Here is a 13,103-nt window from a genome sequence, read left to right on the forward strand (position 1 = left end):
TGAATGGGCTGAGAAGCAGTTCTGAGTAGCAGATTTAGAAGTTTCTAAAGGAGCTTGGACTACCTAATGGGGTGTTAATGCACCTGGTGTTAGCTTAATCTTGGCAGACACCTCGAAACTAATACTCTATATTTAATCCTGTTGTGTGCTACAGGCATTGATCCCTTAAACTACATGGAAGCAGCTAGGAACAAGGGTCCTGCTCCTAAGCACCCATGTTAAGATTGTCTCTCATTTCACTTATTATTAGAACACTGTTCCAACTGGTGGCAGCAAGGGAATAGAAACAATTTTATTAAAAGGCGCAGCTGAGTTTTTTGGGCACTAAAGAGAGATACTACAATATAAACACTAGAGGAAGTAGGGGTCATCCAATGGTGCTAGTCAGTGAGAAAGGAAGAACTTCACATAATGCACTGATAAATTATGCCATTCACATCTACCAGCTGGGGTGAGGATAAGGTTGTCCCTGGCTACCTAATCTTGATAGTTAAATTCTACCTCCACCACCATCAGGGCCACTCTTATATCTAAATGCTGCATTCAGTGGGGAGCAGGAATGGGCTCTTGCACACACATGGGGTTTTTTTCCCATAGGCAGCTGTTTATCATTACTGGTATACCAGGGATGCCTTTTATACAAAGCTCTTGTCAATTTTGGAAAAGCTTGAAAACATTTCTAGGTATTTCAAACAGCAATGAGAGCAGCCAGTCTTAAAAGTTTGCAAACTAGCACCCGGGGGAAGAGTGAGGTGGGGAAAAGCAAAGTTCTTAACCATACTCGCAAAAGCTTGTTATACACATACACTATGTTGGCACCCTTCCGGAATTAATATTCGAGTTTTTATCTGCATGCTTTATTTACACAAGCATATAATGACAGGAATGCTAGTTTTGTATGCCACTCGCACATGCACAAAGCAAAGCGGAAGGCTTGCACTTTTTCTTCCGAGTATGTTTTATCTACACTTCAGCAAGGATGGAGAAGCTGTGGACCTCCAGCTGTTGGACTGTACCTCCCATCATCCCTGCCCCCCTGCCAGGCTGGTTGCTTGGAGCTACAGTCTAGCTGTGGGTGGGGAGGAGCCACATGTTAGCTTCCCCCTGCGCTAGTGTGAGGCTGTGCAGTCAGTCAAAACAGCAATAGAGACCAAGGCCTCGCACAGTAAACAGATTTTCATTGCTCCCATGGCTAATACACCTGACTTTCCTAGGAGGATTAAGATAGGAATGAGCACACACACATTCAACCATCCAGCAAATAGAACAAGCTTCTGGACAGTCACTGAGGAGGAGTCATGACTAATTGCCCAATAGAGCTTTTTATTTCTTCACTATCTGAATGACATCTTCATCCTCCATGGTATGATCCTTTCCAACTTTCTGTGGGTTATGCTTCACCGATGAGCCCCACACAAGTGCACTGAAAAAGAAAAGCGTTTAGTTGAGACACTACATTTTCACAGTTTGTATAGACCAGCAGCAGTGAGGCTTCCCCAGAAATTCAGATACTCTTTACAGGTCAGAGAATCTCACTAATCTCTCTTGGCCGCTATTCTTTAATTCTCTTGAGTGCCTCACAAATAAAATATAAAACAAGCAGCAAACAAAACTTATAAAATAGTTTTAGCTATTAAAAAACAACTACAAAGCAGCAGTAAGATAATGCATCCAAACAGACATGATCAGCCTAACTTCAGGAAATGAAAGAACAAGTGATAATGACACCTGACACATCTTCAATAACAGGAAATTTCATAAATTCAAGGATGCCCTGCACAGGCTTCCTTTGCCCAAAATGACAGAAGCCTACTCCAAAGATCTCAACTGGTGGCCTGGGAGATAGCAACAGATGTGCCCCATCAAGCATCTGGGGGGCCCAGCCATTTTTGGAACCCTGTAAGTCGGTATCAAAACCTTGCTCAGAATAGGCAGCCAGAGCAGCTCACAGAGAATAATAATATTTGGATTTTGCATGCCACTCCAGAGCCCACTAGCAGCTAGAGCAGGGGTCAGCAAACATTTTCAGCAGGGGGACAGTCAGATCTTGTGGGGGGCCGGAAAAAAATATGAACGAATTCCTATGCCCCACAAATAACCCAGAGATGCATTTTAAATAAATGCACACATTATACTCGTGTAAAAACACTGATTCCTGGACTGTCCACGGGCTGGATTTAGAAGGCGATTGGGCCAGATCCAGCCCCCAGGCCTTAGTTTGCCTACCCATGAGCTAGAGCTTCCAAACAGTAGCTGAGGTAGCCCCATGTAGCATATCATTGTAACTATTTCCTGGTTCAGTAGGGCAACTATCTTCCACTACCAAGAAATGTTTCTTCCCTTCTGCTGCAATGGCTTTCCTGCCCTTTGATGCACTTTTCAATTACAAAATACAAGTTGTTCAATCACAATGATAGTACTATGAGAAATATCCTTCAAAGGCTTGGTTGTTGTTTTTTTGCAAAACTGAATGAAAAGCCATGTACTTGTGAACCAGTGCTTTCAAGGCTAAGACTACAAGGAGAATAGAAAAATGATAAGACAAAAGACTACAGTTAATTTCCCAAAGAAATGCTGAACTTCCCTATGCTTAGTCATTTTCTATTTGAAAGGAAGCTTGAGTCCATGTTTTTGTCGCCTGGTGCTGTGACATTACAAGGACTGCGGGAGAAAATTCGCTGCTTTGTAGGCTGTACTTACTATTTAAACTCTTTAATCAGGTTTTTGTGGATCTTATTGCAGAAATCCTCCACTGTGGTCCGAGAGTAAGGCAAGACTACGGGAGAGCTGTAATCTGGTAGCTGCCCTTTGGGCTTTGTGTAACTGCAATTTAAATTTAGAGTCATCAAAAGGAGATGCTACAGCACGTTAATACACAGATACATTTCAAACAAGGTTTCCCTTCTACCCAGGGCAAAGATTCATCATCTAAGGCCTCCCTCGCCTTGAATACTAGGAAGGGGCCATCTCAATTGTCTTTTTGGCGCCTCTCAAAGACCTTCCTTTTCCAACACGCCTTTTAAAAAGAGATCTCTCCCAGTTTGCAGCTGTATTAAAATGGTTTTGAGGTGTTTTTAATTGCCATTATCATTTGTGTGTTTGGCACATTGGGCTCCTTTGGCAGGAAGGAGGGGTGTGTAATAGTTTGCAGAATTAGAGAGTTGGAACAGATTACAGGGGTCATCTCACCCAACACTCTTCTAATGCAGGACACCCACTACTGCAGCATCCCCAATAGGAAGCCAGCCAGCCTGCCTCTGCTTAAAAGCTCTAGTGCAAGGGAGTCCCCCATCACCATTAATGCAAGCTGTTCCAAATAACTTGTGCTAACATAAAGTTCTTCCTACTGTTTTATCGAAATTCTTTCTTGTACTTTGAACCTGCTGGTTCAGGTCATATCCTCGAGAATACTTTTCTCCAACCTGGTGCCATCCAGATGTTTTCAGATTTCCAACTCCCATAATCCCTAGCCGCTGGCTAGGGCTGCTGCCCAAAACAGCTGGAGAGCACAAGGTTGGAGAAGGCTGCTTTGCTGCAACAGAAAACAGATGAGATAATCATTGTGTCCGAACAGAAGTGCTTCAGAATTCAAGTGGTGGGATAGCACAAAGAAATGCTCACCTATACCAAAGAAAAAAGAACAGAGCACACTGAGAACAGAGAAGGATCCTAGCCTAATCTTCTCAATGTCAGGCCAATTTTCAATGTGCATAAAGTTATCAATTTTTTTGCACTGAAAAGTCCAGAGTGGCTCATCTGTGGTCCCACCATTCCCAATGAATGGCCATTCTGTTTGCTGAAGGCATCACCCTACCACATTTATCCTGTCATAGAAAGCTGCAAAGATGCTGAATTGTACAAAGGTTTTGTTGACAACTGTCCAAAGCTATTTTAGGGCTTAAATGTGGCACCATGGGACAGAACATGATTACAGCAAGCAGGCAGGAAGAGAAGCCAGCTTCAAAGACCAGCCTGCAAGTCAACCAGCTCAAACCAGGACAGTGGGGAAGGAAATGCAGCTGCAGATTTCTAAGTGAATGGGGACCAGAGACGCTTTCAGCCTGGACAATGACACTTGACTCACATTCGCACAAGTTTTAGGTAGTCCCAGATCTTCTCCAAGAGGTCATCAAAGTTCCACCGGTGGTGAGCAGAGATTGGAACACAGTGAGGCACTTTGTAAATTATGTCTAGTTCCTCAAGGGAGATCTGGTCAATTTTGTTCAGCACGTAAATGCATGGGATGTAAACTCTGTAAGAGTGAATAAATTATCACCGACAACACACATTCCTTTTTCAAAAACTAGTGATTACTCCCTACTGTCCCTCCTGCATGATCATGATTACAAGACAGATACATTTTGGAATGAGCCCTTAAGATTACGTACATCCAAACTACTGTGCCCACACGTGTCCAGAAAGATTTGGCACTTGTTCCAGTGTCCCAAAACAGGGAAGAACATCCTGCACTCTTGGTCTTCCATCGAGAAAACTATTCCACACCTTTCAACAGTTACAAGAGCAATTACACAGCCCCTTGCTATTGGAAATGAGTGGGATGGCAGACGGCTTCCTCACAAATCAGACCCTCCTCAAGAGTGGATTTCCAAAAGTACAAAACCCACAGCACAACCCCCAGCACATCCCAAACAGCCTGCATTCATAATGATAAAAGTGCTTGCTTTGCACAATATATAACAGACACTGGATTTTGATTCCCTGAAGAATTTGAAAGGCACCTGCGACACAGTATAAGCAACCCCAACAGTCTAGTAAACCTCATAAACCAGTCTGATTCACAAGCCCCACCACACTACCTGTTTCCTTCAACCACATCGATGAGGTCGTCTGCAGTAACATCGCTACGCAGCGTGACATCAGCATTGTGAATTTTATACTCTGCCAAGATGCTCTTCACAGTTTCATTATCCAGCTCACTCTGTGGGCACTAATGGAAGAACAAAAGAACCATTCAGATATTTAGGTGGTGAGTAACTCTGGAGAACCCAGCAGATTTGGGTTTGCTATTATTCCATTAGCTATTTGAAGAAGCTTCTGTTCTTTGCTTGTGGTAACCAAATTAGTGAATAAGTCCCAGCTCCACAGATCTGAAGATCCTATCAGACAGGAACCTTTCAGACCATCAGACAGGAACCTTTCTCAGCCAAAGGGCTTCATGTCAGTGATGGGCAGAGCCAGAGGCAAAAATGGGTGGAGCAACAGATGAGACTCTCATCTCTGTACAACTAGCCATATTCCAGCAGCTAATGGCACAGCATACTTCCCTTTCCATTGCAACAAGGAAAAGTCTCTTACTGCTCTCACAAATAAATCTATGTCAAAGTGAGGCCCCATTCAAAGCCATGGGACCCTTGTCCAGATTAGCAAGAATTGTCCCCAGATAAATGTAATTAAATAAATAGCTTTCTTCCAAAACTACTCAGGCACTGCCCAAAGAGCATCCAGATTATCCAAAGAGCACTCTCCTTGTCACAGTGACAAGGCAGGAGGCGCGCACACTTTCTGCCCAGGCCTGCTTACGGTGGCTGTGAGATTGATGCCTCCTTTGTCCTTCTTCTTAAAGCCAATGTTGGGTGGTTTGCTGTTCAGTCGGATCCCAAAGCCCTCAAGCTCATTCTCAATTATCTTCTTATGTCCCAGGGGCTTCAGGACATCCAGGACTATCAGAATAAGGTTGCAGGTTCGAGCAACTGAGAAGAAAGAAGAGAATTGAAAAAGACGCTTGCTCGGCCTCTTCAAAGAGGTTGGAAAGAAAGTGTTGCATCCTGTGCCAAGCACTTCTCAGTCCTGTTTTGCAATCTGCTTCTCTAAGCCAGAATGCCTTATAAATTCTGCTCTTTAAATCAGGTGCAAGCAAAGGAAGCTGGAAAAACTCAAACCTATGCTTTCTATGGAGACAAAACATTCACAAAGTATGACACAGTGGAAAAAACATATCAAATGACATGAAAGATATCTGTAAAGATTCTTCCCTCCCAAAAGCACAAAAGATGGACAGGGCAGAGAAGGATTTCTGATACTGGAGCAGCAACCTCACCTGCAATGACCTGGCGACCGCGACCTTTCCCGTCTTTTGCACCCTCAATAATCCCTGGAAGATCCAGAAGCTGAAGGGTTTAAGGAAGAGGAAAGAAACCCATTATATAGCAATCAGCAAGCCAGAATCCACCAGCAGTGGAGAAAGCTTTGAGGACATTTTAACAATATTGATCAGCTTCATTCATCTGAGTCTGAATAGAGGCAATGGTTTTCTGTTCCATGACAGGAAATAACACAATAATCTTAGCTTTGCTGAGGAAATCTGTCACCAACTACTACTGCTCTGTTTTGCCTGCATTTAAGCTCTAATCAAAGTGTCACAGACTGTACTTTTGCATTCCATTGCTATTTAATTCTAACTGTTAAATATTTGTCTTGTGCCTTGTGCCTGTACATCTAATGACAAAAGGTGATACCATCATAAGCATCCTCAGGAGATCTGCTGCCAGACAGTATAGATCAGGAGTGGCAATTATGGTGCCCTCTAGAAATTTTTTGCTGGGTTACAACTCCCATCACCCCTTACCACTAGCCATGCTGGCTGGGGCTGATGGGAGTTGTAGTTCACAATGCCTGGAGGGCATTCTGTTAAAGCTGTTCCTGGTACAGCTAGAATATACTATGCTAGAGGGCTTGACTTCAGAAAAGTCAGCTGATACCATCGTAATAAGGAGATCCACTTTTATGTACAGACTTAACTATAATTAAACAAAAGGAAAAATCTCCCCACCTAGGAAAAAATTGGCCCTTCCTACATATTTCAGATACTCCATCCTTCACATAAACTCCCACCCCAGATCTAGAGAGCTCACCTGTATTTTTGCTCCTTTGTATCGAATCACACCAGGCACCGTGGTCAGCGTGGTGAACTCATAGGCAGCGACCTCCGAGTAGACTCCAGCAAGGTTGCTCAGCAAAGTGGATTTCCCCACGGATGGGAAGCCCACAAAACCAATTCGGGCATCGCCAGTCTTTGCAACATCAAAACCTTCAATGCAGAAATCAGTACTGTTACTGACAGGCTGCAGAAGAGATGGGCTACACTTGCCCCTTCGTTGTGCCAGGCCCCTCCAGGAAGTTGGAGCATGAAAAGGGAGGGGAGAAGACCTCTGGAGAAAGCCAGAGAAGAGAGTCATCTCAGCAAGCCAGGCTGGGCCCCCTTGGATGATACCTTCAGCCTGAGATAGATTTGGTATCCTATCAGAGAAATATTTTTATCTGCCCAACCGTTTGTATTAACAGGTTTTATTAAAGTGTCAGAGCCTCAAAGTCTTGCTCATCCATAATAAATACAGGTCCCAATCAGATGCTAAACTGGTATATGATTTAGCATTACATGAGAAGACTTTAAGTTCCTGCATCTTCCCACCAGCCCAACTCCTGATCAAATATGGCTGCAAGGAGATGAGAAACATTTGCTCCTGTTTTTAACAAACCGAAGTTTAGTCTTATGTCCAAACTGGGGTTACTCTCAACAATAGTTTACTGAAACAAGCCAACTATGGTTTATGGAGACTTCAACAATAAACCATAGTTAAGACTAACTATGTTTAGGATTCACACACGGTTATGTTTGGTTTAGGGTTGACGCAGTGTGCAACTGTGGCTAACTGAAAACTGAAGCAAAATCTGTATTATATCACCAGAGGAGGAGAGGGGAGGAAAAGCACATGGCATCAAGGCTTGTACATATAATCCTAAACTATAAGCCACCTTCAGGTGTTCAACATCTGAGTAAACATACATGGGGGGATAGTAAGGAGAAGTACTTAAACCAGTCACTACCCTTCCTAGTCACTACCTCACTACCTCAGCAGTTTACAGTCAGCATCTTAAATAATAAAAATTCTGTATAATTTCCAAAGCAAGTACAGTACACATATTTTTGGTGTATTTTGTATATTCTTTTTTCTACTGAGAGGAAAACAGCTCCATCTCCAAACTTCAACTTGAGGATTGAGCCACTCATTTCCATCCTTTTGGAATACTGTACATACCTTCTCCTGGACCACCCCCTCCACCTCCCTTCGGGGTGATGAGCTCTCGGCGCAGTTTGGCCAGACGTGCCTTCAACAGCCCCAGATGGTGAGCTGTGGCCTTATTCTTCTGCGTGCGGGCCATCTGTGGAGTAGGGAGAAGACCAAGATCAGGGAGGGCTGCACAAGCCCAGGACTTTTATGGGAAAGATTGGTGACACCAACCTTGTTCCAAGGTCTTGCATATTACATTGAAGGGCACAGGTCACTCTTCCCTGCCACAGAAGAGATTTAAAGGACTGAGGAGCTGTCTGCAGGTCATGCAAGGGAGATAGGAAGAGTATCTGTCCCATCAGAAGAGCTACCAGAGGGTTGTTTCTACTCCGTAGGAAACTCTGAGAAAGGCAGAAGGAGGGGTGGCAGTTTTCAAGGCTTAACTTGAATCAGAGCTCAACCCCAATAGTGTTGTGGAAGATAGGGGTTGAATGTTTATTTGCTGCACTTTTATCCCACTTTTCAGGAAATTATTGTTTTCCAGAGGATAGGACTAGAACTAGGATGATCCAGGTTCAAATTCTGGCTCAGCCATGAAGCTTCCTGGGTGACACTGTGTAAGCTGCACACTTTCAGCCTTAACTACTAGTGGTTGCAGCCTATAGCTGGGATAGATCCCTCCTCTGCTGTCTCATCCTTGGGTTTGTCTAAGCCAGGGACAGGCAACCTAAGGCCCAGGGGCCGGATGCGGCCCAATCACCTTCTCAATCCGGCCTGCGGACGGTCTGGGAATCAAGCGTGTTTTTATATGAGTAAACAAAATAAAAAAATTCCTTCATTAGCACCTTAAAGACCAACTAAGTTTTTATTTTGGTATGAGCTTTCGTGTGCACGCACACTTCATCAGATACATCAGATATACGAGTAGAATGTGTCCTTTTATTTAAAATGCATCTCTGGGTTATTTGTGGGGCCTGCCTGGTGTTTATACATGAGTAGAATGTGTCCTTTTATTTAAAATGCATCTCTGGGTTATTTGTGGGGCCTTCCTGGTGGTTTATACATGAGTAGAATGTGTGTTTTTATTTAAAATGCATCTCTGGGTTATTTGTGGGGCATAGGAATTCGTTCATTTCCCCCAAAAAAATATAGTCCGGCCCACCAGATGGTCTGAGGGACAGTGGACCGGCCCACGGCTGAAAAAGGTTGCTGACCCCTGGTCTAAGCCAACCTGGTCCTGCAACTCCATCCAGCTCCATCCAGCAATGGCTCTTCACAAGCCACAGCTATCCCTTTTTTTATCGGGGCAAGGCCTGTCTGCACTGTGCTCAGAAGACACGAGCCCACCCACCCCAACTTCATTCAGCAACCCTTGAACACCAGGCAGGGCCAGTGCTCTTTATTCCTATTTATTTATTTATTTTACATACCCTCGGGCAGGGCCCAAGGAGTCTCAGAGCATAAATCAAAACAATGGGGGAAGTATCTCCCTACCCTGGGCTTCAGCCTTGCCCAACATGGTGCCTCCCAGGTACTGCTGGGGACTCCGAATCCCATCAGCCAACACGAACAATGCTCAGCGATAAGGATGGGAGCTGCACTCCAGCAACATCTGGAAAGCACCAGGATGGGGGCAATGAATACTATTCGACCTCAATCCAGCATGCTTCTACCAGCCAAAGGAAGCAAAGGTAGCGGCCTCCCGCATTGTTGACTCCCAGCAGATAGACTGCCGCAGTGGACGGAGGCTCTACTGAGCCGCGCCCAGGACTCCTCCACAGCCCAGTTGGGGGTGGGCGGTTGGGGCCCCACAGGGAGAGCCGAGGAGCCTTTCAGTCGCCGCTGGTTGGGTTACCTCGGCCTCTATCTCGGCGATCTTGGCCAACGTCGTGCTCATGATGGCGGTGGCGGCGGCAGCGGTGCCTCACGGACAGCTCTCCTCAGGCCTGTGGCACCGCGCATGCGCCCAAAGCACAGGTTCTCGCGAGACATCTAACAAAAGCCCGGCAGGGGGGCGCGTGCGAGAAAGAGGAGTGCGAGAGTTACCCCCGCCTTTCTGTTGTCATCACGCTCCACCCATGACTCCTGGAAGGAGGGAGCGAGGACGCTACCATAGAGTAAAGAGGCCAGAGAGGAAACCAAATAGACAGCTTAAGTGTCGCTGTAAGGACTCCTCCCGCCTAATGGCCGGGAGACGGTATTGCAGGAGGCGCAGACCCCACCCTCACTACTACGCTCAGGTCTGGGCCTACATGGCAGATAGTGAAGAGACCTGTTAATAAATAAGGTTTTATTTCTATCAGGAGCTCCCAAAGTGCGGTTTTCATTCAGGTGGTAGGTCCATCTCGTTATATACTTAGAATTATCCTTTTATTTCTTATCTATCTTATCTTTCATGATGTTGCCATTTTAATTCCAGAAGCGATAAAAATATACAGTTTTAAATCCTGTTTGACTTATGTGGAATACTATATCATTAAAGACAAAATATAAGAAATAAGGGAAGCAATTAAAAACTATACAGCATCTAACACAGCACATTATTATTAAAATTAGATACCCCCCTTCACTGGAAGATGACAGGATGGCTTACAACGTTAAAACACAAAACATCATAATAATGGATTACCGTAATTAACCAAGAGCCCTGCATTACAACAGGCAGAAAAAAAATAAGTCGGCTGCCAAGACCCTCTGAATTTTTGAAGGGATCTTTGGGGAAAACGTGTGAGAACCCCTGGCTTATATCCCCCCCCAAAAAAACCCATGTTCCTAAGCCTGATGACATGTAACTGCAACAATACTGTATCTTGTTTCCATCCCCTTCCTACCCCCTGCCTCTGTTGACACCCCATTTTCTTGACTGTAGCCACCTCAGGGCAAGATCCTCTCAATTCTTTCCTACCACAGTACCCCATACAACAGGTGTGGGTAGCCTTTGGCCCGCCAGGTGTGGATGAACTACAGTTCCCATCATCTCTGGCAATTGTCCAAGGCTGCCAGAGGGCCAAAAGTTCCTCCACCAGAGTGATATAATGATAGTGCAATGTTGCTGCTACCACCTCTACTATTATTATGAATCATTATGCAGCTTCTCCAACCAGGTGCCCTCCAGACGTTCTGGGGTACAACTCAGGACTGGGGCTGATGGGAGTTGCAGTCCAAATTATCTAAAGTCCACCAGGATAGAGAAGACTCTGATAATGCATTGTTGAATTTATGCCCTACTTCTCCCAATGGAAAAAGTCATTGTACAGAGTGTTTCCCCCTTCCTTCTGGGTGCCACAGTTGTGTTTGAACATGTGTGTCCACAGCACTCGTGTATCCTTACACACTAACAAGAAGTTTGGGATCTTTTTCTAAGAGTTATAACGTGTGTCCATTTATATGTGCTTGTCTCAATTCCTGCCTAAATAAAACTCCTGACATCCTTTTACTTTCTGTTCTGGGCCAGTGACCCAAACAAGCTATTAACTTGCCAGATGAGCAACCCAGTAATTTTTAGAGGCAAACAAATAGCTTTACATTAAGATTCTTGACACATTAATAAAGCTTGGTTTATTATATGAATTGAACATGACAGAATATGTAAATGCTGTTTCAGAAAGTAAAATTACAATTTTAATCAGGCAGCAAATCCGCTACATACACCTTGATCTAAAGCTAGAATCCCAACCCATTCACAAAAGCTCAAAATGTGACAATTTTGCCAGCAGGACTCACACTAATAGGAAGTTCATGAACAGAGTGGAAGGAAAATAAAAAAATTCCTTCAGTAGCACCTTAAAGACCAACTAAGTTTATATTTTGGTATGAGTAACTCATACCAAAATATAAACTTAGTTGGTCTTTAAGGTGCTACTGAAGGAATTTTTTTATTTTGCTTCGACTCAGACCAACACTGCTACCTACCTGTAACTAGAGTGGAAGGAGTGTATCTGTCCTAAAGCAAAGCAGATGTGTGCAAATTCCTTGGGGATTTAGCTGGAGCTAGTATTGAAAGTACTGAAAAGCTGGGAGTTTTAGAATATTGCTAATGCATCATAGTACTTTCAGATTTTCTCTCTCTGGTAATTTCTATCCCTACATTGTATGTTCCAAACTGTACCCTAATCCATTTCATACTCCCAAGTCAAATAGGGACTGTAGCGTAGCATCAGGGGCTATCATCATCAATGGTCATTTGCCAAGTTACTGAGCCCCCCACCCAAGGGTAAGAGGCGTTGACCATGAGCCATGAAGGCAAGAAGCAGGGGCTACTGCTCCCTGATCTCTCTCAAACCACTCACAATGGACAATGCTTTGTGGGTCAGACCACTGGTCCATCTAGCTCAGCACTGAACTCGGGTTACTAATTTCCCGTTCCTTATTTGCAGAAAATTTTGTTCCACATGGTTGGGTTTGAATTCACATCTCCCTGCCACTGTCTCATTAGTGCAGAGACTGAGCTAATGGGTGTTGTGTGGATGTGGCCAGAGCCATAGCTAGGTGATCTTGCACCCCGGCAGAACTGTGCCCCCTAGCCACGGACAAATTAGCTCTCCTTTCTGCCTCTCCTCCAGCCCCACCCCACCCATTCAATTCACCCTCTATTTAAAACTTTTTCTTATTAGGCCATGATCGATGTTTTTATTTATAGACATATTTATGTACATATTTTTTAGCCAATTTTGCGGGGGCCCCCGCCTGCGCTCCTAGTGGGGCCCACCTCACCACCCCCTAGCTACGGCCCTGGGTGTGGCACCTTCAGTTTTTAATTGACCTAGGTCCTCGCTACCCCTGCCTGGGAAAAGGCCCTCCCACAACCTCAGTGGTTCTCAAACTGCTGCCCCAGGTAAGCTCCCTCACCCAAGGAAGATATTCTGGTCCCCTATTATAAAATGTGTTATTTATTTCCTCTGCACTGAAGGATAAAATTAGCAGTACCGTAGTAGCAGCGGCGGCGGCAGCTGCAGTACCCCAGCCATCTGGGGTACAATACAGGGGAAACTAAGAAAATTAAAATATGGCCAAAAAGTGCATTTATTTCAGTAATGCAACTTATTACATTTTATTTTTATTTTGACAAATGCT

The 13,103-nt window shown here is 44.5% G+C and overlaps 1 protein-coding gene across 1 annotated transcript; it reads right to left on the reverse strand.

Moving 5' to 3' along the window:
* Nucleotides 1-1,161: 1,161 nt before the first annotated feature.
* DRG1 (developmentally regulated GTP binding protein 1) lies at nt 1,162-10,021 on the reverse strand. The gene is made up of 9 exons (XM_035098990.2): nt 9,886-10,021; nt 8,058-8,181; nt 6,873-7,048; nt 6,059-6,128; nt 5,542-5,711; nt 4,818-4,948; nt 4,085-4,252; nt 2,701-2,823; nt 1,162-1,423 (listed from the first exon to the last, which is right to left on the reverse strand). Exons 1-9 carry the CDS (start codon nt 9,925-9,927, stop codon nt 1,324-1,326), a joined length of 1,104 nt encoding a protein of 367 aa, XP_034954881.1. The 5' UTR covers nt 9,928-10,021; the 3' UTR covers nt 1,162-1,323.
* Nucleotides 10,022-13,103: the final 3,082 nt, after the last annotated feature.

This window comes from Zootoca vivipara, chromosome 17 (genome assembly GCF_963506605.1).
Source record: "Zootoca vivipara chromosome 17, rZooViv1.1, whole genome shotgun sequence".
In the NCBI taxonomy this organism is placed as follows: domain Eukaryota; kingdom Metazoa; phylum Chordata; class Lepidosauria; order Squamata; family Lacertidae; genus Zootoca; species Zootoca vivipara.